Consider the following 25,595-nt stretch of genomic DNA (forward strand, 5'->3'; position numbering starts at 1 on the left):
GACGAATCTGTCTAAGCAATTATCTTCTTTCCCCAATTGGAAGAAAGTTAGCACTTTGTGCCGTATATTCCCTTAAATTCCTCCCATTTATCCCCGTTTTTTAAATGAATGTCTATCCCACAATTTTTTTTTTACTCAGCAATAAACCCTCAAAGATGTCTAATTTATTATGTAATGTAATGTAAAAAGATCGGTTAAATTATAAAATAAAGAAGAACTACCTAGATGACTAACTTCTTAAATTTTAAAATCTTCACGGAAATTTCGCCTCCGAAGAAAAATTTATGGATCTATTGAGCGAAAAACTTGTCTTTATTGTAACATTAATTTTAATGTCAAATATTATAGAGTTTTGCAGCAATCCTTTTTTGTATTTATTGAAATGATGAGACAAGCGGTTAGTCTAGTGATGCAGAAGAACAGTAAACATTCCTTGAAGAACAGGACTGCATAGGGGCGGTCTCAATTTTGAAATGCGAAACAGATTACTCAGCATAATGCTTTTGTAACCTTTGATTGCTGATCATTTTTCAAAGCTACGAAAAATACTTCAAGATCTACTTTGTCGGTATTTTGCTCAATAAATGCGGCCAAAAGTGACGATTACAATCGGATTCTCAGAACTATAAATATACATGATTTTTGCAAATATCGGTTTACGACATTTCGCCCGCTCCTTTGCCACAATTATAATGTTACAAAACAAAACAATTACAATTACTAAACAATTACAGTGTTACTAAAGCAGAATTCAATGGAGGATGGAATAGGAAATAAGGGCTAAAGCCCTTCCTCATCAAGCATAACTAAACAAACTTAGAATTTAATACTTGCTGGCCAATGTCACCATTGTTCAAAAATTACTTAGCTTAAAAATACATGGTCATTCATCCAGAGGGAGGGGTCTAAATAGGCAAGTACGGAGGAGTTTTTTGAAGGGGTTAAATAATAAAACAAAAACTTCTGTACTAATTTGTATAAGAAGTGCCAAGACATTTAGGAAAAATTAGGATTGGGGGGGGGGGGCAGGCCCTGAGTTCCACCCCCTAGGTACAGTCCGAGCTCATTCCATACTCACTACTAAATCCAGTTCAACGGAAAACTAAAAAAAAAGACCGTGGATAAAATTTATGACTGGTTAACAAGTCTTCATGATCAGATTTTGGCTTTAAGTAAAGACCTTCCTCATATATAATAATCCAAACAAATTTACAATTTAACATCTTGTTGGTCAATTTCAACATTGTTCCATAAGTACTAAGCTGAATAATATTTTGGCGAAAATTTGTCCAGGAGGAGAGGGGTCCAACAACACTCTACATAACATCAAGCCGCAGGGCAAAACCTGAAAATTAGACCCCGTCAAACCTGAAAATGACTATGACGTAAACAATCAATTTAGTGCATTTTTTTATTGTTAAGATAGTAGATGAAATTAAATTTATCAGTAATTATTTCTGGCGAATAAAAATTCAGACCCAAAGATCCAACAAACCACATTAAACAAACAAGAGCCAAGAGCTCATATGGCAATTGTGACAAGGACGGAAGAGCCAAGAGCTTCTTCCCACCAAGTTTCATTATGATCTCTCCACTCTAAGCGTTTTCCAAGATTTCCGGTTTCCCCCTCCAACTCTCCCCCCCCAGTGTCACCAGATCCGGTCGGGATTTAAAACAATAGCTCTGGGAGACGAGGTCTTTCTTATTATCAAATTTCATTAAGGTCCGATAACCCGTAAGTTAAAAAAACCTCATTTTTCTAATTTTTCCGAATTAACCGTCCCTCCACTCTCCCCAGGTGGTCAAATCGGGGAAGCGACTATTTCTAATTTAATCTGGTCTGGTCCCTGATACGCCTGCCAACTTTCATTATCCTAGCTTATCTGGAAGTGTCCAAACTAGCAAATCCCCTCAAAATTCCCCAGAGAGCGGATCCGGTTCGGTTATGTTAATAACGTATGTAGGACATGTGCTTATTCTTCCCACCAAGTTTCAGCCCGAACTATACACTCTAAGCGTTCCCCAAGATTTCCGATTTCCCCCTCCAACTCCCCCCAGTGTCACCAGATCCGGTCAAGATTTAAAATAAGAGCTCTGAAACACGATATCCTTCTAAATATTAAATTTCATTAAGATCTCACCCGTTGAGACTAGCAAACTAGCAAACCGGGACACCGACAGACGGATCGATAGAAATTGCGATCGCTATACGTCACTTGGTAAATACCAGTGCCATAAAAACTAATGGACAAGTCTGTAGGTTTATGAAATGAGCAAACCTTATACAAAAAGCTTATTGTTAATTTGTTAAATGGATAAGGACCCTCTAATGAACAATTCAATATGAAATACTGAATCGTACGTTTTTATGTGGCTATGAACTGGCACGTGCGCATCATTGTCTTGGAGGGGGCCAATAATATTTTTCATTTATTTAATTATTTGAACAAAAAGTACCCAGAAATTCCGAGAAATTCTTTTTTATGGGGGGAGGGGCTACCCTAAGGCCCCTTTGCATACGTCCTTGGCTGTGAGTGAGGGTTTCAGTAGTGCACTTCGCCAAAAGTTGGGTTTCTTAAAATACGGCTTCAATCTTAGAAGGACAGAAAAGTGTTGCAAAAAATAAATGTAGAATAGATTGACTTACTCTTTATTATTTTCTTTTGAAAGAAGAGGCGACGGAGGAGGAGGCAGTGGTTCATCTTCCAGAGCACCATCTGAAGAGACTATAGGAGGTGGTGGCGGTGGGGGCAAATCGGGGGTCATTGGCCGATGTTCAAGGCCCAAGGGGGATAGTCTCGCAGGTAAAACTGGCGGAGGACCTTGAAACGCAGGTGGCTTTAAGTAACTTGCTGATATTGGCTCAGAAAAAGTGGGTGATATCCTTGCTGGCAGAGCAGGAGGTGGGTCATCTTCAAGAATATCTCTTACTTTCCCCAATTCGTTTGAATGACGGTGAGTTGAATTATTCGTTCCTGGAATATCTTCCCATCTTCCGTGGTAGGGAGGGATCCGAGACTCAATATCGGGACGTGATGGCGGTTCTGGTGCGGGTGGCTTTTTCGCAACTGGAGACGGTGTATGACTGGGACTAGGGAATGAGTTGTTGCTGCTTCCCACGGGCTAAAAATATATAAATATATCAGAATATTAAATGTTTTCATATTTAATATATTACTTTTCCATCTTCTGTTTTTCCTGAATTTGATTTTAAGGAGTGGATGCTGGAAATTCAGAATCCTATTTAAACTGAATATTGGATTGAAGGTATTTAGTGAATTTCTCACGTTTTGTTGCCAACTCTTGCAATAACACACTAAAGTATTTTAATTTATTTGATTCCCTCTATTGATCATTCTCCTGATTCAAAATAATTGAATGGATTCATTAAAATATAATGATTTAGTGCTAAACTCATTATGCAAAAATAACATGACTCAGCCTCTACAACTCAACCGTACACGACACAATCTATAAAATCTGGACTTCAACACTAAGTGAGCTGCACAGGCTTGAACTGTGATAACATAACTTGAAAATATACCCAATTAAAAAAAAGACAAAAAAATCAAGAATGAAGAGCTTCAAAGTGATGTATTTAATGAGCTTGCCTTATAGTGCTTTTTATAATTCCTGATTTGTAGTTCACATGCATTAATAGTTACTATTACTACGCAAGGCTTGAAAGACAAAATGAAAAATACTGAGTACTAGAAAATAGGATTAGCTACAAAAGTAAAAACAAAATATATATATATATGTATATATATATATCCAAAAATTTGAAGAGAATTTCTTACAGCTAAGAAAATGAATGCCAGGAAAACCCAACCCAAGTATTCACGTACAAAAAAGAGAGACCAAAAGAAGACTCAGTTAAAAATGAAAAAAATGTGTCTAGCTATTTTACATTACAACACGTTCACGAGGTGACTGTAAGGACAAAAAGAATTGTTCATGAGTTTAAATTTCAATTTCATTAATTATTTCCTATAGGTTCTTAAAAAACAATTTCTATGCAAAGTCATGTCCAGAAAGGAAACAAACATGTACCTGTAAAAATTTACTTAATTAAGATAAAAAACAGACAAAAATTGAGGAAAACCCTGTCAATGAAAAACTCATGGAAAAAAAAATATATGTACCAAAAACCAAGACTCGAGCATTTAAAAAAAGAACAGAAAGGGGGGGAAATACTTTCATGAAAAATATGGTATTTATCCGGCTATTACACATTTCAAAATATGTCAAAATTAGAAATGCATAGCTTCAGTAAATGTTGCCAAAAAGAATTACAGTGTTTCTGAATATTACGCTTCCCAGCCACTCTTTCATCAGACTCCTACGACCGCTCCTTCTTTATGAAGTTCCGGGAAAAAAATATATATATATATAAAGGCCACATGGTTTTTTTTCAAACGGTTCAAATTCGATAATTAATATTTTCCCAGTAAATGTTTTAACAAACTTTGCATACCGGGTCTCAAACGAATGGTAAGCTGCTTCACAGCCAAATTAAGACATTGCTAAACCGGTAGGATACCTTCTTTAAACTTAATTTTTGTCTTAGTTTCGGATGGTATCTGACGTCATGAAATCGATAGCTACAGCTTTCCAGTGAGGCTCTTAACACAAATTTGACCGCCATCCTTCACAAAAAGCACAAGGTAGAGCGTTCATTTATTCTGCATTTTATAGTCAGAGAGAGTACGGCCCTCTTTAAGCTGCTTCTTAGAAAATATATGACGGTGCTGGTCAAGGGGAATGCCTTCTATATCTTGAATTTCTGTCTCAACTGTTTTCTATAGTATCAGACAGCTCAGTTTCGACAATTTTGGTTTTTCCAGTAAGGTTTTTAAGAAAATTTGCGGACCACCTCTCAAACGAAGAGCAAGGTGAACCTTCAATTCCTTCTGTATGTTATTGTCAGAGAGAGTACGGCCCTCTTCGAGCTACGCCTTAGAAAATATATGACGCTGCTGGTCAAGGGGAATGCCTTCTATATCTTGAATTTGTGTCTCAACTGTTTTCTACAGTATCTGACAGCTCAGTTTCAACAATTTTGGTTTTTCCAGTAAGGTTTTTAAGAAAATTCGCGGACCACCTCTCAAACGAAGAGCAAGGTGAACCTTCAGTTCCTTCTGTATGTTATTGTCAGAGTACGGCCCTCTTCAAGCTGCATCCTAGAAAATATATGACGCTGCTGGTCAAGGGGAATGCCTTCTATATCTTGAATTTGTGTCTCAACTGTTTTCTACAGTATCTGACAGCTCAGTTTCGACAATTTTGGTTTTTCCAGTAAGGTTTTTAAGAAAATTTGCGGACCACCTCTCAAACGAAGAGCAAGGTGAACCTTCAGTTCCTTCTGTATGTTATTGTCAGAGAGAGTACGGGCCCTCTTTAAGCTGCTTCCCAGCAAATATATGACGCTGTTGGTCAACGTGAATGCCTTCTTTATCATGAGTTTCTGTCTCAACTGTTTTCTACAGTATCTGACGGCCCAATTCCGACAGCTTTTGTTTTTCCAGTAGCGTTTTTGAAAATTTGCGGGCTACCTCTCGAACGAAGAGCAAGGTGAAACTTCAGTTCCTTCTGTACGTTATTGTCGGATAGAGTACAGCCGCCATCTTAAAGCTGCTTCCGAGTAAAAAACAAGACGCTGCTGGTCGGGAGGTATGTCTAGCTTATCTCGGACCTTATTTTTAACGATTTCAATCGTGCCTGAAAGCTCAACTTCCAGCGCAATACTCTTTCCAGTCAATTTCATAATTTCCGATTGGTAGAATACTTGCAACCAAAGCCAGAATTCAAGAGAAAGTTATGCCGACATTTTCACCTCCTCTGACCATCCTAGTCATTATATTAATATTTTAAACTTAAATATTGAGTTTGCAAAATCCCGGTGCTTTACACCCTAATTTTGCGATCGTTTTTTTTAACAACTGGCCAAATACACCAGAGGGCGTCCCCCTCATGCACAGTGGCAATTCTTGTCCCCCTTGTGCCCAGGGGAAATCCTGACTATCCCCCTCCCGTCTCCTAAAATTTTTTAAGTCAAACGTCATAAAAGTTCTCGTTTATTAAGAAAATTTTCATTTATGAATAAAATTCAAATACAAATGACAAAAAACATTAACAATTAATTAAATTTGGTCTAATTACTTTTATTTTCAAGAAATAGTGATGGAGATCTGAGAAAAATAAAAATTTCGGATTCAATTTGCTTATGCCTGTTGCCAACTGCGCTTTCTACTTTATTTTGATAAAAAAATAAAAATGACTAAAAAATTTTCATTATGGCTAAGTTGTTTATATGGGCTTCTTCCCTCCTAAAATTTCTGCACCCGGGGCAAGTGACCTCTCTGCCCCTCTTCCAAAAATTGCCTCTGCTCATGCGTGACACCTACCCAGCCAATTATGGATTAGCTAAGAGTTATCTACAGCAGCTGAATATTAATAAAAGCTATTCAACACTCTCGGTTGACTGCTTTATTTTTAAAGTAGACAAGCACTGAGCAAAAGCGAAGAATTGCATAACGAAGGAGCTTACAAAAGTGAGGAAACGTGGCTTGAAACCATTCCAAAATAAATACTGTCAAAATCAAAAATGTGCTATGAATGAGAAACAACCTCAAAAACGACTCTGGAATTAGTTATAAACGCGTATTATCATATCCAGAAAAATTAATTTCTGAAAAAGAAACAGCTTAAGGACGTAGAACTCAGTAAGTCACTGAATACAATTAATTTAAAATAAACTTTCCGAAAAAGAAGTTTTGTAAAGAAAAGTAAAAGCCATATTAAACTTAAGATCAGAAGAAATAGAAATCAACAATAACTCAAACTGAAAACAACCAGAAATTACTAGTAAAGAATAAATGAAATCCAAAACAAACAGAAATTAAATAAATAATCATAGGAAAAAACACATAACATGAATAAATAAATAAATAAATCTTAAAACAAGTACAGCTTAAGTTGAATAAGCAAATAAAACTTAAAATGAACAAATACATTTTGCCATGATTCCCCCCCCCCACGATTTTGACGAAATTACACCACTGCCTTCCAGCAGAACTACTCATTAGTGCACTATCTGAATTTTCTTGGGAGTGGTTCAAAATAACCAAACCATTATACTGCTAATGAGCTGATTGATACTAAAGTATTGTAAGTAATGCTCTAAGACCCTATGCGTCAAAAAGAGAAAACTTAGAAAGAAAAAGGAAGACAATAAAAATGTTTTAAACTTAAATAAAACATAGCTTCCCACGTTAATTCTCTAAGAACGTAAGAGGAGATTAAGTTTGGATTGTTTTCAATCTAACCAATCTTAACATGTAGAACGAGGGAGACTGCTAAGATAGAACGAAAATAGACCTCTCCTCAGAGATAATTGAACGAATTTGACCTAAAAGCCTAGCTTTCGTGGCATTAGACCTCCAGGAAGATTCTTCCAAGGATCGCACACCCACAAATCCCCCCAGTGATGCTAATTCACGAAAAAACAACAACTGCCAAATGTTTTTTTTTTCTTTGAATGAAGATTCAAAACAGCTTTTTTCGAAAATCCAAGGGAATACTTTTTGGTTTTTCATGCTTTTGATAATGAAAATGGAAAAAGGTATTATTTAAAATCTAGGGGGACAACTGCCCCTCTCCTGCCCTATACGCTATTCTGAAATCCCCCGCCCCTGTAAATATTTATAGCCATAGACGTTTTTGACTAGTAAACATTTCTATATAAGCTTAACTACGTCATGAATAAAAATGTTCTATTTGAAACTTTCTTTCGTTTTTGGGCAATCAGGTTTTGTTATATTATTATCTTCATTGGTAATTTAGATTGGTATACCATTAGAATGACACTGGTTTAATTACCAAAGAATATGTTAACCATGTTTATTGTTGGTAAAATTGTTACAATTCTACTCACTTGCTGAGGAGCGGCGCGCTGATTACATTGCAGATGTTGCACTGATGGTCTCATATGTGGCTTCTTTGGAGGCCTTTCGGGTGGCTGCATACTCTTAGGACCAGCGTCAGCTTGTCCAAAATTGCCATCAGACGGGGAGTCAATATCAGGGAAGGTAGAACTGAAAAAGAAATAGATGTTAATATCAACATCAGGAAAGTTAGAAAAAGAAACAAATTGAAAGGATGATCAAACATAGGTGCCAGCTAGGCCATACACAGTGAAAGGATTTATTCTACTAAACATGTCGAAAAAGAAAGAAGACGACATACAAGGTGATTTTAAATTATTAAAGTGACACATTATAAGGTGATTAGAAGGGACATCCGAGTGATTACTAGATCTTTCGAGGGAGGAAGGAGGAGGGGCGTGCAAAGATGATACTCAAGGTGAAATGTAAGCAATTCTCGTTTACACTGTAACGAGTTCTTCTCGGAATGCTCTAAAGTAGAAACGCATACGGAATGGGGGATTCGGTCCTTGACCCACACCCGAAGCCTTGAGATTTCTACAATTTTTTCTACATTCGCCAAATATTTTCTATTCATGTAAACCTTAGTTTTACGTCCTCTTGAATTTGTGCACACATTGGACCTCCTCTGAAATCCTGGGTAAATACCAGATCCAAGACGAGAGAAACTAGACAATTCTTGAGAAGCATTTTTTTAAGTCTTCATTGTGGAGTTATATCATATTTTTATTTATTTGTTTACTCAAAAAAGCTTCATACGAAGAGACATCAAAAGATACAGAACCAATATATATATATATATATATATATATCTATATATATAAAAATAAGTTGTCTGTCTGTGGATGTGTGGATGGATGTGTGGATGGATGTGTCAGGTGACGTCACCTGAAAAAACTGGATTAGGTGACGTCAAAACTGAAAAAACTAAAAAAAGGCAAAAACTACAAAAAAAACTAAAAACTAATAAAAAAAATAAAAAAGCTAAAAAACTAAAAAAACTATAAAGGTAAAAACCAATAAAAAACTAAAAAAAAAACTGAAAAAACTAAAAAAAGGCAAAAACTACAAAAAAAAACTAAAAACTAATAAAAAAAGTAAAAAAGCTAAAAAACTAAAAAAACTAAAAAAACTAAAAAAAGGTAAAAAACTAAAAAAAATAAAAAATAAAAAAAAACTAAAAAAAAGGAAAAAACTGAAAAATAAGCTAAAATAAAGGTAAAAACCAATAAAAAACTAAAAAAAAAAAGGAAAAAACTAATAAATGACGACACTCAAAGAGAAAGCGACCAGGACAAAAAACTAAAAAAAAAGGCAAAAATTACAAAAAAACTAAAAACTAATAAAAAAAATAAAAAAGCTAAAAAACTAAAAAAACTAAAAAAAGGTAAAAAACTAAAAAAACTAAAAACTAAAAAAAAACTAAAAAAGGTAAAAACTAAAAGAACTAAAAAAGAAAAAAATAAATGACGACACTCAAAGAGAAAGCGACCAGGACAAAAGGAATGTTCGATTAGCAATCAACAAAGCACCGGGACACAGGGAGTATAAATGACGACCAGGACACAAGTAAAAAAAAAAATTAACAAAACTAAAAAGAAGGTAAAAACTACAAAAAAACTAAAAAGAAAAAAAAACTAAAAACTAATAAAAAAACTAAAAAATCTAAAAATCTAAATAAACTAAAAAAGAAAAAAAAGGAAAAAAATAAAGGAGAAAAACAAAACTAAAAAACGAATGTATATACAGACCGGTACACCGGGATACAAATGACGACCGGGACACAGGGAATATAAATAACGACCGGGACACAGGGACACAACTACAACGGGGACACCGGGGGAAACAGGGGGATAACCTGACAATCTATTTATATGCAAAGACAATGGGACAGCAAAGAATGTTGTATATTCGCAAGTTTTACGTAGTTAAAACCATATATATATATATATATCTATATTCACAGGTGGGACATAGGGACACAACTACAATGGCGCGTAACTATTATGGCGCGTAACGACTTACGCGCGCGGGGGGGCTTGGGGGGGGCGCGAAGCGCCCCCACCAACTAGGTGTTGGGGTGGCGCGAAGCGCCACCCCAACAGCTAGTATATATATATATATATATATATATATATATATATATATATATATATATATATATATATATATATATATATATATATATATATATATATATATATATATATATATATATATATATATATCTTCTATATATATAAAAATAAGTTGTCTGTCTGTCTGTCTGTGTGTCAGATGACGTCATGTTTCTGTGTCGACTGACGTCATGAAGTAAGTTGTCGTCATTTTTGCTATGACGGTGACGTCATTAATGGTATTTAAGACATGCGTTCACGGAAAAATGTTTAATTGTAAAATGACTGAAGAACCTACAATGGCAACAGCCGAGGAAGCTGCTCAAAGAGTCTATGCCAAAAAACTTGCTGCTGATAGAGAAAGTAAGAAAAGAAAGCGTGCCGAGGAATCACAAGAACAGCAAGAAAACAGGCTTGCGGCTAAAGAACGCAAAACCGCGCAGTTAGATGAAAATCCACCTGGAAAGCGAGAGTCAAAACGTATCAAAACTGAAAATGATAGCGATGATGATTGGGTTTGGGATTTTGACTTGGGTAAGGTCATCAATGCCTACCAGATTTAAGTTAAAAAACAAAGGTTCGGCGAAATGTACTTCATAGTGACGCTGAAAAATAAAGAAGAAAAAAAAACTGAAAAAATGTAAAAAACTAAAAAGAAAAAACACTCAAAGATAAATTACAGGCCGGGACACAAATGACGACCGACACAGAGGGAATATAAATGACGACCAGGAACCTCAAAGAAAAATTACAGACTGGGACACCCGGACACAAATCACGACCGGGAATATAAATGACGACCGGGACGCAGGGAAACAACTACAACGGGGACGCCGGGGGCACAGGCGGGATATATAATTGACGACTGAGACACAGGGATTGTTTGAATAGAAATTTCAGACCGGGACACAAATGACAACCGGGACACTGGGACACAGGGAATATAAATGACGACCGGGACACTCAAAGAGAAAATACAAACTGGGACACTAGGACACAAATGACGACCGGGACACAGGGAATATAAATGCTATTTATACGCACAGACAATGGGACAGCGAAGAATGTTGTATATTCGCATGTTTTACGTAGTTAAAAATATATATTTATATATATCTCTATTCACAGGTGGGACACAGCTACAATGGCGCGTAACTAATATGGCACGTAACGACTTACGCGCGCGGGGGGGCCTGGGGGGCGCGAAGCGCCCCACCAACTAGGTGTTGGGGTGGCGCGAAGCGAGTTGAGTGTATGCATGTTTGTTTGTTTGTAAAAAGAGCGTTTGCATATGACGTCATTATTAGTACATAAGGCTTTGTATATGCACAGACATATAAATATAAATGCTATTTATATGCACAGACAATGGGAAAGCGAAGAATGTTGTATATTCGCATGTTTTACGTAGTTAAAAATATATATTTATATCTATCTCTATTCACAGGTGGGACACAGGGACACAGCTACAATGGCGCGTAACTAATATGGCGCGTAACGACTTACGCGCGCGGGGGGGCTTGGGGGGCGCGAAGCGCCCCACCAACTAGGTGTTGGGGTGGCGCGAAGCGCCACCCCAACAGCTAGTATATATATATATATATATATATATATATATATATATATATATATATATATATATATATATATATATATATATATAATTGTGATTAATTAGATACTCTTGAAAAATTTTGTGATTAATTAGATATTCTTGAATGATCTCACTATTGCCATAAAAACGCTCATGTACCTCGAACACATTTTTCTTAAGTAAACTAGATTGACTAGACATCGACTGACCCTATCTAAGTCCCACACTGTCATGTGGATTAGTTCCTACTAGTCCCCCTTTTTATCACCATTACCATAAGTTTAATCACTTTTTTGTTAATTGCCACGAGAAAAGTAGATGCGAAGCTTTGCAAGTTTCACGCCGTTTTAGGAAAAATACATTTTGCTAATTGCCATCAAGTACAAAATTGTATTCAAACATTTTGGAATTGCTGATGGTACATGGGGCCACAACTGACAAAAGCGACGCTGATCTTACAAGGGGTCAGTTAATGGAAAAAAAAGGTTGGTAGCGACGCTTCCACCCGAGATTCGGGGCATTTGGGCAAAGTTGCACTGGCACGTTTATCCAATAAATCACCCAATGGCTAATTTATCGGACACTATATTAACCATATCCTTCCTTTTTAACATCTTTTATAAGCTTAGTTAGCACAGTATTTTGTGAAAAATAAGGATTAACATACAAACATATAATTTACTCAAATACAGGTCACATCGTAATAATTTTGCTCTATTATGTATTTCTCGCAAGTTTAATAACCGATTATAATGTCTAGTATGACTAATGGAAAAAAGTACATAACGGTTTTTATACACAATTTTCCTCGAACTGATTGAGCTTTTCCTTACAAGATCCAACAGTGCGTAAACAATTGTACTATCCATCTCTAACGCTTGACAAAACACTATGAATTTTCTTCTTTTCGTCACATTGAACAGAAATCAAATGACGCAATTTCGAACGCATGAGCGTTTCAATACGCTTCTCAGTTTTATATCGAAATAATTTATTGGAAACTGAGTTTTCCCACGACTTTCACCTAAGACAGCCACATTCTCTAGCCTCCTATGCATACATTCATTACCAGAATAGAGGGCAAATGAAGGAATTCCTCCTCAGCCAGTCTAAAAGACCATAGAAGGAAATCTAAATGCTTTGGTTGTAAAAACACGCATTCTATGAGGCGACTTTCAGACTATCAGCCTGATGAACCTATCAATTCCAATCTCAAACGTGGAATGATAAACCACACTAACAGCCTGTTTGCAGTAGTCATGTCTAGCTATTAGCTGTAAAGACTAAATGGACAATATAAGACCCTATTTTCAAGTGACTTAATAGTTGGGTCATGCGCAAACGTAAAGGAGGGACCCCTCCTCCAAAAAAATCCCTTCCCAGCCCTAGGACCAGAAATTATGACAAGCTTAGAATCCAAAAGGGCACAACTAGAGCAATAACGCTCATTCGAACCAAGTTTGATAGAGATCTAACAAACCCCCTCGAAATATATTTTGACGATATGAAAATTAGGATTGCTTTATTGGCAAATGTTCTTAATTTGAATTTGTTTTGGCAACAATGGTTTCAATGGGCTCTTCTGAATGAAGCCCTAATAGGAAAATGGGTAGCACTATTTGATTTCCCAATCAACACTTTCCGTAGTAAAGGTGGAGATTTTCCTATTACTGACCTTTCTTCACCACCAAGGGTGAGTCTGTCCCTGGCTGCAAAAAGGTAGAATTATTATAATTTCTGACAAACCTTGGTTGACATACGACAAAAACTTCTGATTATTATTTTTGTTACATAAATTCAGTGACACCCGTCCCCCTCGTACAGATTTCGAGTCGGCTTTTGGTAAATGACCTGATTTCAAGAAATTAGGATGGCCGTAACTTCTCCCATACAGAAGTTGGATCAGTCCCTGCCTTCAAAGGGACAAAACTAGCACATCAAGTGGTACTTCTAAGATAATTGAGAACCAACCAACCCTTCTGGTTATAAGTCTGACAACTATGAATTTAGGGTCTTTCGCTACCGTACAAAATTAGAATTGGAAACTCGCTCCCAAAAAGCAGGACTAGGACATTGCAATGGGGTAAGTGAGTGAGGGGGACATGTACTCCAAATTCCACCCTAAATTTTGGCACGTATCATTTTCTGGTATCAAACAGTTCGTGGTAATGAACTGTAAGGAGCGACTCGGTTCAACGGTAATTAAAACTCTAAACAACGGAATTTGATATCAATAGATACATCAAAAGAATCAGCTTATTAGGCTGATTCCAAATATATAAGATTCATCACTTTTTTTTTACTGAAAGTAAGGAGCGACATTAAATTCTAAAACGAAGAGAAATTACTCCGTATATGGAGGGGGATGTTCCTTCTTCACGGCCCCGCTCTTTACGCTATAGTGTCTTATTACTAGAAGAAGAGTTTTGACAGAGTCAAACTTTGGTGTAAAGAGCAATATCACTCCTTACTTTCAGTTAAAAAACCTTGTTTTTTTAAATTTATTTATGGTTGAAAAATGACTGTTTGTTTGGCATCGCCATTGAAAAAATTAAAAAAGTAGTTAAATTGCCCGCCCCTAGATTTTGAAAAAAAACTTATTATGCCCCTCTCCATTTCTGTGAATCAAAGCTACAGGTACATTGGCTATTACTTCCCGACAGGTTTTCTTCTTTTTATTTGTCCGCTTTAACAAATTGCTGGGGTGCTTCTAAAATAAGAAGATACCCACACGCTAGATGATTCTGTAGTTTCAAACGAAAAAGATGTTATTCTTCATATTGGAAACCATGGGTGTACCCAGGGTTTTTAAGAGGAGGGCACAAAAAACTTTTAAAACGCATTAAAAATTTGTTTCTATGCATTAAAAATTTGTCTATACATTTTTGTCACTTTTTTAAGAATCGTAAGAACATTTCAGGGGGGGGGGTCATACCCCCTAGCCCCTTTGGATACAGCTTTCGTATAAACATTTACATTCCAAGTCCGATGTGTGTCGGTGAAACTAAGCAATAAAAACCGCACTTTGCCGAAAAAAATCCCATAAAAATGCTATTTCAAAAAAGAAAATAATTGATACAAACTGTGCGCCGTATCAAACAATGGCAAAAATTCGCATTTCTTAAATAAAAAACAGGATATAATAACGTAATTTACAACTTTCCTGCAATAAAGATCGGATGGTAGGCCGTCAAACTGTAATTATTTTTTGTTCAAATCCTAAATGTGCACATACCATTACGCATTCCTACATTTAGTGTGGGTAACAGTTTTTCAGTGTCAGAACAGGTTCCATTATTGGCAACGAAAAGCGACACCAGCTTTCAAAACTAACCACCAACCATTTAATGGTCTATGAAAAGTCGTCCAGTCAGTCGAGACTGCTTAGAAATGGATCCCAAGAAATAAAGACATATTAGTCAAAGGTATCTCACAGCAACAAGCCCCCATTGCCCCCTGTTTTATATATATATTTGTTCAATGCTGCTCTTTTTTAAATCTTAAACGAAAATCGTTGCCCCCCCCCCCTTCCTGTTCGTGAATTGGTGCAACTGATACTAGCCATATGCAAGAATGAGCTGGAATTAGTTAATTAAAATCAAAAGTGTTCAGTCTTGGTGAAAAATTAAGGTATTTCGAGCTATACTATTTACATCACGAGTTTTTTTATTATATATATATATATACATATATATATATATATATATATATATATATATATATATATATATATATATATATATATATATATATATATATATATATATATATATATATATATATCTGAATGTATTAATGGCGGAATTATGCCTTATGTTATTAAATAAAAAAACTATTTTTTTTAACTGAAAGAAAGGAGCGTCATTAAAACTTAAAATGAACAGAAATTACTCAGGAAAACAGAAATTACTTACAGGAATTGTGGCAAAGAGTCAAACTTTAGCGTCAAGAGCGAGGGATTGCGGAGGGGACAACCCATTTCATATACGGAGTAATTTCTGTTCATTTTAAGTTTTAATGTCGCTCCTTACTTTCAGTTAAAAAAACTATTTTTTTTAATTTAATTTCTGAACGTTTGGCTCTCCGCACATAAATTATTAGAATGAAATTTTAATATTAATTCTTTTTTTGGCGAAATGGCTTTCTCTTAGTTTTGATCAGACAATTTTGAGAAATAAGGGGTGGGGAAGGAGGCCTAGTTGCCCTCCAATTTTTCGGTTACTTAAAAAGGCAACTAGAACTTTTAATTTTTAACGAACTTTTTTGTTAGTAAAGATATATACGTAACTTAAGAATTAACTTACGTAGAAAACTTTCATATTCTTATATTTTTATTATGTATACGAGGGGGTTTGTACCCTCGTTAATACCTCGTTCTTTACACTAAATCGTAAGTTTTGTCCCAATTCTTTAAGAATGACCCCTGAATCAGAAAGGCCGTAGAATAAATAGTTGAAATTACTAAACAATACTTTAGCATAAAGAGCGAGGTATTTATCTCCTCCTAAATACCTCGCTCTTTATGCTAAAAGTATTTTTAGAACCCCTCATATGCGTAATAATCTCTGTTCGTTTTAAGTTTCAATGCTACTCCTTACTTTCAATTGAAAAAAGTTTTTACGTTTATTTTTTCATTGTTTTTTTATGGTAATGCTAGAAAATCCTGCGCCCTTTTCATTGAATTTTCCTTCCCCCCATGACATATTCCTCCAAGGAAAGATCCTCCCACATAGCCCCCTCCCCTCAACCTCACCCCCCAAACCCAAAAATTCCCCTGAAAACGTCTGCACACTTCCCAATAACCATTACTGTATGTAAACACTGGTTAAAGTTTGTAAATTACAGCCCCTCCCCCAGGAATTGTGGGGGAGTAAGTCATACCCAAACACAGAGTTATTATGGTTTTTGACTATGTGGAACAAAATGGCTATCTCAAAATTTTGATCCGTTGACTTCGGGAAAAAAATGAGCGTGGGAGGGGACCTAGCTGCCCTCCAATTTTTTTTGGTCACTTAAAAAGGGCACTAGAACTTTTCATTTCCGTTAGAATGAGCCTTCAAGTGAAATTCTAGGACCACTTGGTCGATACGATGACCCCTGGAAAAAAACAACAACAAATAAACACGCACCCGTGATCTGTCTTCTGGCTAAAAATACGAAATACCACATTTTTGTAGATAGGAGCTTGAAATTTTTGCTATAGGGTTCTCTGATACGCCAAATGCTATGGTGTGATTTTCGTTAAGATTCTATGACTTTTAGGGGGTGTTTCCCCCTATTTTCCAAAATAAGACAAATTTTCTCAGGCTCATAACTTTTGATGACAAAGACTAAATCTGATGAAACTTATATATTTAGAATCAGCATGAAAATCCAATTCTTTTGATGTATCTTTTAGCATCAAAATTCTGTTTTTAGAGTTTTGGTTACTATTGAGCCGGGTCGCTCCTTACTACAGTTCCTTACCACGAACTGTTTGATAGAGCACATTTCATCTAAGTTGAAACTATTTCTCTGACTAATCCTAATGAACATATCACAAAATATGATGAAAATATTATCTTTAGAAACAAATTTGGGCTATATATTTGCACAGTAGAGAGGTGGGGGGTGAAGTATAGCGGCTCTGCGTGCAAAATGTGTTAAGGACAATTATTCTGCATATTATGAAGTAAGAACTATTTTCTAACTTCAAACCGTCCAAATAATTTACCTTCATTCCCCATCCCCACCCCAAATGTGCAAATATATAGCCCAAATTATATATTCCCCATCTATTCTATCACTTCTCTGTGTCTTGTGTCACGTTAAGCTGAAAAAAAGACTAGCGAAGAAACCGGTTTTACAGTGCGTCGTGAGCTTAACATAGGCGCTATAACAGATAAGTACCGGCTTATGTATAGTCAGCAAGGCCGTAAAAGCTTCGGGGGGCGGGCTACGATTGTCAGCACATTGCATTGCACGCAGATGTTTAGGCATACAACGAGGTCGTATCCAGGGGGGGACTACTGGGTTCGGACCCCTCACAATTTTTCCCGACTTGTAAAAAAGTAACAAAAATACATACTAACAAAGTTTTTATGCGTTTTGTAGGGTCTATATTTGCAAAAACGCCCCCCTCCCCCAACAAAGAAACCCTGGATACGCTCTTGGCATGGGACCCAGTTTCATGCTTGGTTTTGGAATTCCCGAAATCCCCCTTTCGCTAATGCCTGAAAACTCCTCTAATCTCTCAGTGAGTCCATGAGCCAAGCATATTAAATTAAGTTACCTATAGACATAAAGAGTTATTTTCAAGAAATGGATTGGAATGGCAAAATAGGAATATTCTAATTGAAAACAAGGGCAAAGGTTGCAGCAACGTGCGAAGAAGTAGAGAGAGGGGAGGGATCTAATACCCTTTCAAAAGTTAAAAGCTTCGACGGTTTCTCCCTTTAATTATTATACAGCTGATTTTGTTTGTCTATTCCTGCTATTTATTCCCACTCCCCGTCCATACACACACCACCCTTCAGTAAACTTCTGTGTATTTACATGATAGGTAGGTTATATCTTTGTAGAGGTCACGGGGGTTGCTTGAACAAGCCCCATAGGAACTTGGTCTCTCTTTTTTTCTTCAAATGAAAGTTTCCACTATTTTTAGATCTAGATCTCTATTTTTTAGATCTAGGAATCTAGATTGCAATCCCTTCATGTCTTGCACTAAGATGCTTCAACTGATGAATGAGGGTATTTCCATTGAAAAATTTCATTTTTCTAGCATTTGCCGTGAGCAAATTGAATAAAAAAAAACAAATTGGCACCCCCCCCCCCTGCACACTTCGTGAATTGTCGCCACTGTTTGTACAGCTTCTGGTTCCTATGGAAACGTGAGCAACGTTGAAGTAGATTACGATAAGGCTACTCTTTGAAGAAAGGTTTTAGTTATGGACTAATTGCAATTCTGCTTACGTCACAAGGTCTTTATGGAGTAATAGCAGTATTTATAATTAGTTAATACAGGAAATGGTTCAATTAGATGCCGATGAATCAGTTTTAGGAATGACAAATATTTTAGGCTAAACCTTTCCGGTATGAATTAGATTAAAGACTCGGTTCAATTATATTTAAAAATTGAGTTTTTCCCTATGAAAGTAAAAGTGACGATAAGACTTAAAAGCCATGTAGATATTGTCCTACAGATCAGGGGGGCAGCCACCCTCAGGACAAAAACCCCTCTACGCCTCAGTTTAACTTGTGTGTTGTTGAAAATATGATTAATACATATAATGGTTAAACTTTAGCGTAGAGAATGGATCGTTTAGTTGTGGCAACCCCTATCAACTGTATGACAGTTTATGTTTGTTTAAATTTTAACGTGATTCTAGTTTCGCTTCACTTTTAAAAAAAGTTCTGTTCGTTTTTAATGCAGCAATCAAGTCATTTTAGGCCAATGAGAATATGCTAGCTTGCTTCTTCCAAAAAAAAGTTAAAAATATTAAAAAACACCGAGCAGCACTATCAAATGAACTATAATTTCGCCCTAGCACAGATCCAGTGTCTGTTCTGGATCTTGTGAATTCAGTTACTAAGAGAGGGTGAGGGTAGCATACAAATGTTGAACAGGAAATAATTCAGTAGGTTGCGCGGTGTTAAATCAAAGGTAATATTACATTTCAAATACAATACAATTTTAAATTGATCCCAGCTCTAAAAAACAAGATCTAAGAGCTCATATGGCAATTGTGACGAGGTCAGAAGAGCCAAGAGCTCATATGGTATGAGCTCCGGCAAAATTCGAAGAATTAATAGATTGCTTTAAAAGCAAAATCAGAAGCTTAATGCCGGTTGGGATTTAGAATAAGAGGTCTGAGTCACGAGGTCCTTCTAAATATCAAAATTCATTAAGATCCGATCGCCCACTCGTAAGTTAAAAATACCTCGATTTTTTTAATTTTTTCTCTCCCTTCAGCCCCCAGATGGTCGAACCGGGGAAAACGACTTTATCAAGTCAATTTATGCAGCTCCCTGACACGCCTACCAATTTTCATCGTCCTAACATGTCCAGGCACCAAACTTGCCAAAGCATTGAACCCATCAACTAAATCCCTCAAATAGCGTGGATCCAGTATGGTTACGTCAATCACGTATCTACGACATTTATAAGCGTTTTCCAAGATTTCCGGTTTCCCCCTCCAGCTCCCCCTAATGTCACCAGATCTGGTCAAGATTTAAAATGAGAGTGCTAAAGCACAAGATCCTTCTAAAGATCAAATTTCATTAAGATTTGATCACCCGTTCGTAAGTTACAAATACCTCATTTTTTCTAATTTTTCAGAATTAATCCCCACCCCCCAAAGAGAGCGGATTCGTTCCGGTTATGTCAATCACGTATCTAGGACTTGTGATTATTTTTCCCACCAAATTTCATCCCGATCCCTCCACTCTAAACACTTTCCAAGATTTTAGGGCCCCTTCCCAACTCCCTGCAGCGTCATCGGATTCGATTGGGATTTAAAATAAGAGTTTTAAAACAAGATATCCTTCCAAACATCAAATTTCAGTAAGATCCGATCACCCGGTCGTAAGTTAAAAATACCTCATTTTTTCTAATTTTCCGATTACCAGGATTGGTATCTTGGTAGATACCAAGTGCCATAAAAATTGAGTTTGATTAGTATTTGAAAATTGTCAAAAATATTATGTTTCTTCTTTGAAGTATGATCATATGAGAAATCAAGAAGTGTCATGCAAAAAAAAGTGGCTAAGGGACTTACAGCTGGTACTCAAAGGAACAACCATCCTCCTTAGTTCAACTACCGCAAGATCCCGTAAGAAAAGTTCCCAAGTGTGGTTGAGTCTCCCTTAACCCCAAGCCTTTACACTAAAGTTCATCATTTATAATAATAATTTGAGAATTATAGTCACCCCTGAGAAGTACTCGCCTTAAACTGTAAACATAGAAATACACAAACACTAGAAGCTTATGTTCCAGTCCGTGTCTATTTTACTTAGACAATCTCTACCATATAAATCTCATCTTTTTGAAGGACACCACATATTTAAAAGAAGGCAAAACAAAAAAGCACAAATTAATATTTATAAGGAAAATCCTAAAAGCTAGTTTTTGGGAAACAGGCCTACCCCTACCCCCCCCCCCTATCACACTCGCACCTCAATCAAATACACATAGTCGAATGATGTTTTATTTAATCAGTTAGTTTAATTGCAAAACAGTGTTTCCTCCCTTTTGTTATGTGAAAAGCGTGGTTCTATGGACATTCACCATTAGTTCTACGTTTAGTGCTTAGAAATTATGTGGCAGCATCCATGCTGTTTATTCTTGGCTAGCTTGTTCGTAAATAAAGTAACTAAAGTTTGTTTATGCAGCAATATACTAATTATATCAAACAAGGCAATTTGATAACAGCGATGGTTTGAATTTTAATCATGAATAGAAAAAACCTAATCAGGGACATGACTAATGCCGCATAAGTTGTGCCGTATTTATTCTACTTGCCTTATCAGCAGACGGAATGTTTGTTTAATGAATTTATCAGCCATAAAACTGGAATTAGGCAACAACAACAACTAATTTTTATATTTACATTGTAAATTAAAAAGATATTATCTTAGCAATTCAGAACCTAATCTGAATCACTTTTTTTTTACATTTTTAGCTGTTAATCCTAAGGCAACGGATTAACTATTAAGTGTTAGCTTTATGCAATCACAAGGACGTTCCCTGAAATAAGGGATAATACCAAAAAAAGGACAGAAAACTTGTTGACACAAAAAATCAAATTTATTAAAAAACATCACTATTCCTACTGAGTCACAAAAGCAAAAACAGAAAATGCTGCACTACTTATTCCATCAGATGATATTGTGGGTTAAATTCAAACAAGCAAAGGACATTTCTTTTTCAATTTTCTCATCTGTCTGTTTTATGGACTTAGTCAAATTGACCTCTGACCAGTTACAATAATCTAGCGAAATCACAAATGAATCAGAACCACTATTATTCGCACGAAAAGTACGCCTAAATCATCGGCATCAAAACCAAATTTGTCACATGCAGGGGGAGGGGTATTACCATGAGCATTAAATAGTTTGAAAAATGACTACTTCTCATTTTTCCATGTTCATAATTTGTACACGACTTCTTGGAAGACATTAAATGTCTTCCCCCATATTTCCAAGATGTTGGCGCTTAACGTAACAAGTGTCTAATTTTTTCAAGATGAAATGGGTTGAATTCTAGGCTAACTAGACAAAAAAAAGTTTTTTTTTAAATGAAAGTAAGGAGCGACATTAAAACTTAAAACGAACAGAAATCACTCCGTATGTAAAAGGGGCTTTTCCTCCTCAACGCCTTGCTCTTTGCGCTAAAGTTTGACTCTTTCTCTTAACTCTACTTTTTCAAACAGTAAAAAACTTTAGCGTAAAGAGGGGGGCGCTGAGAAGGAAAAGTCCCTTTCATATACAGAGTAATTTCTGTTCGTTTTAAGCTTTAATGTCGCTCCTTACTTTCATTTTAAAAAACTTGTTTTTTTTGTTTTGTTTAATTTGTGGACGTTTTTGAATTAATGCATTTTTTGATCTTGGCTCTCTGCACATAAATAATTAAAATGAAATTTGCCTATTAATTATTTTTTTTGGCTAAATGGCTTTCTCATAGTTTTAATCGGAAGATTTTGAGAAAAAAGGAGCGAGGGAGGCGGCCTAGTTGCCCTCCATTTTTTCGATTACTTAAAAAGGCAACTATAACTTTTAATTTTTTACGGACGTTTTCATAAGTAAAAGATATACGTAACTTACGAATTAACTTACGTAGCGAACTTCTATATTCGTATGTTTTTATTGCGTATATGAGGGGGCTCACCCCTCGTCGATACCTCGCTCTTTACATTAAAGCTTAAATTTTGTCCCAATTCCTTAAGAATGACCCCTGAATCACAAAGACCGTAAAATAAATAGTTGAAATTACTAAAAATACCTTAGCGTAAAGAGCGAGGTATTACGAGGAGGTAAGCCCCTCATATGCGTAATAATTTCTGTTCGTTTTAAGTTTTAATTCTGGTCCTCACTTTCAGTACAAAAAAATTTTCATATCTATTTTTTCATTGTTTTTTTTTTTAATAATGCTAGAAAATCCTGCACCCCTTCACTGAAAGTCTCTTCCCCCATGAGAAGCTCTTCCATGGAAATATCCTCCCACTTAACCTCCCTCCCCTCAAACCAAAAAAATCCCCCTGAAAACGTCTGTACACTTCCCAGTAACCATTACTATATGTAAACACAGGTCCAAGTTTATAATTTGCAGCCCCTCCCACGGCGAATGCGGGGGAGTAAGTCATCCCGAAGACATAGTTATTAGGTTTTTCGACTATGGTGAATAAAATGGCTATCTCAGAATTTTGATCCGATGACTTTGGGGAAAAATGACCGTGGGAGGGGGACTAGGTGCCCTCCAATTTTTTGGTCACTTAAAAAGCGCACTAGAACTTTTAATTTCTGTTAGAACGAGGCCTTTTGCGACATTCTAGGAACACTGAGTTGATGCGATCACCCCTGGAAAAAAAAACAAATAAACACGCATCCGTGATCCCCAATTTTGCTGTAAATTATTCTTTTCATTTCTTTGTTTTTCAGTATTATTTTATTAAATGGGAGTATCGTGTTATCGTAACATTTTTATAAGCCTTGACAGCTTGTATATATTATAGTATATATATATATTATATATATATATATATATATATATATATATATATATATATATATATATATATATATATATATATATATATATATATATATAGCGATCGAAAGCTATAAGGATCAAAATCCCTGTTGTACTTGGTCTTAATGCCAAACATAGGGCTTAAATCAACCATTCCTATCACGTGGGTGCCTTCCTTTAAGTGAACAAGAATTTAAAGCAGACATCAGAGACGCTTCTGAAAAGGCTTATGGTTCAAGTGAATGCTATTATTAGCACTCCTTTAAAATAGTGTATTAAAAATGAGATTTCTGTAACTGTTAAAGCCTAGGTCCCTTCTGACACTCAATAAATTTAAACATAAATCCAAAGAAAATCTGCATTTCAAGAAAAATATTAAGTTTCCTTTTGAAAAAATAAATATAACCTACGATACCTTAGTCGTCTTCTAGTTGTGTTTTCTTGGAAATTTGAAAAAAAGGCGGATTAGACTGTGTGAGCTCAGCAGGCATGGTAAGCTTAGAAATATAGTTGGTTGAAATAAAAGTAAAATTCTAGCTGATTGACTTTTGGCTATCTCAGAAAGGGGCTAGGTTAAGAAAATGAAACTTTCAGGGATGAGTCTAAATGCTAAAGTATGACCTGGGAAGGTATTTTAAAGTAACCCACCTACACTCCTTCTCCCTCTTGAGGGCTCTGACCTTTGATGACCTTTAAAAATATATGTGTTATAATAGTGAAACCTTGCAAAATAGATCTTCTGCTTGAATGAAGTGCAACAAAATTGTTGCAGCTTCACAACTTTTCTCAATCCCAATTTATAAGGTTTTAAAGATATGCAAATACATTTCCTAAATTTTGAAAAAAAAAACATTGATATTGCTCAGAATTCTACTCAAATAACAGGAATTACATTTTTAGAACTAAAGGCAGAGAAAAGGCAACTGCTAACTAAAAGTTAAGGTAAAATGTTGTTTGTCAAAATTTCAATAGGTATATACCTGTCATGTAGGCGAATTGCAGGGCCCTCTAGAGGGAGGAGTGGAGGTGGGTACTTCAAATACCTTCCCGGGACATACTTTAACCTTTAGACCCATCCCTGAGAGTTTCATTTCCCTAACCTAACCCCCTTCTGAGATAACCAAAAGTCAATCAACTAGAATTTTACCGCAATAAAACAAAAAATTTTGTGAATTCTGCTTGGAATATGGAAATAAATGCAAAAACATCCCGATATTCTAAATACTATTGTAAAGTTAGTGTTTCATAAGTGTTGTTCATGTTATTCTTTATTCTTGACTAGCAAGTTTATCTAAAACTCGGTGAAACGGATAATGTTGTATGCCCTTTTTGAACTTACGACCAAATTTTGACAAAACTTGCTCAAAAATTCAGGTGGAGTAAAAAATCTCAACTAAAACCTTGTACGAGCGAGAGGGGACGTCGTTAGGGAGGGAGGACGTGAGACTTACTTACGATTGTAATGACTAGAATAAACGAAACCAGCGTTCAGAAAACCATCAAAATAATGAAAAAAGTTAAGTTTTAGAATGATTCCTGAATCACAAGGGCCCCATTTAATTAGAATAATAAACTTTTTTACATGTTCCATAAGAAAAACTTTAGCGTAAAAGAGCGAGGTATTGAGGAGGGGACAACCCCCTTCATATACGCAACAATTTCTGTTCTTTTTTAAGTTTTAATGTTGCTTCTTACTTTCAGTTGAAAACTTGTTTTTTTTTTTTATTTAATCTGTACTAAACTGATCAAACATTGAAAGCCTTGAAAGGTCTATCATTAAAAAAGCTACAACATCCTACTACTAAACCGAAACAACAACAAAACAAGATTAGCAACTGAAAAGCTTTGTACCTGCATGTATAGATCGGATTTAAAGCCAAGTCCCCTTTACAGGTTAAGGGCCGCTTAGCCACCGACATCCTAGGTGGCGGCCGGGGCGCCGCAACCCTATGTGTCGTCAGTTGCCTTACGATAGGCATAATTTAGACAATCCTTTTATTAGTGCACCACAAACGACTTATAATCATGACAAATGTTGGATAAACACTGGCTCAAACTGACCATGAGAAAGATACGGCTTGCGTCACCGCATATGATTGCAAAGCACGTATTGATACTAGCTAGATAGAGATCCGGATGGTCTGTGCAAAAACCCGATAGGACATGCTTTGTTCATTTTGGCACCCGAATTATGGAATTTATTAGCGCTCCTA

General features: G+C 36.0%; 1 protein-coding gene across 1 annotated transcript in view; it reads right to left on the reverse strand.

Annotated features, from left to right (window-relative positions):
• Positions 1 to 25,595, reverse strand: part of LOC136042728 (uncharacterized) — a gene marked incomplete in the record, with an annotated part of 208,929 nt that overhangs the window by 33,248 nt on the left and 150,086 nt on the right. The window contains 2 exon segments of the mRNA XM_065727690.1: positions 2,648 to 3,123; positions 7,937 to 8,096. Of these exon segments, the coding sequence (XP_065583762.1) occupies positions 2,648 to 3,123; positions 7,937 to 8,096 (636 nt within the window).

The sequence above is a fragment of the Artemia franciscana genome, chromosome 2, assembly GCF_032884065.1.
Source record: "Artemia franciscana chromosome 2, ASM3288406v1, whole genome shotgun sequence".
Lineage (NCBI taxonomy): Eukaryota > Metazoa > Arthropoda > Branchiopoda > Anostraca > Artemiidae > Artemia > Artemia franciscana.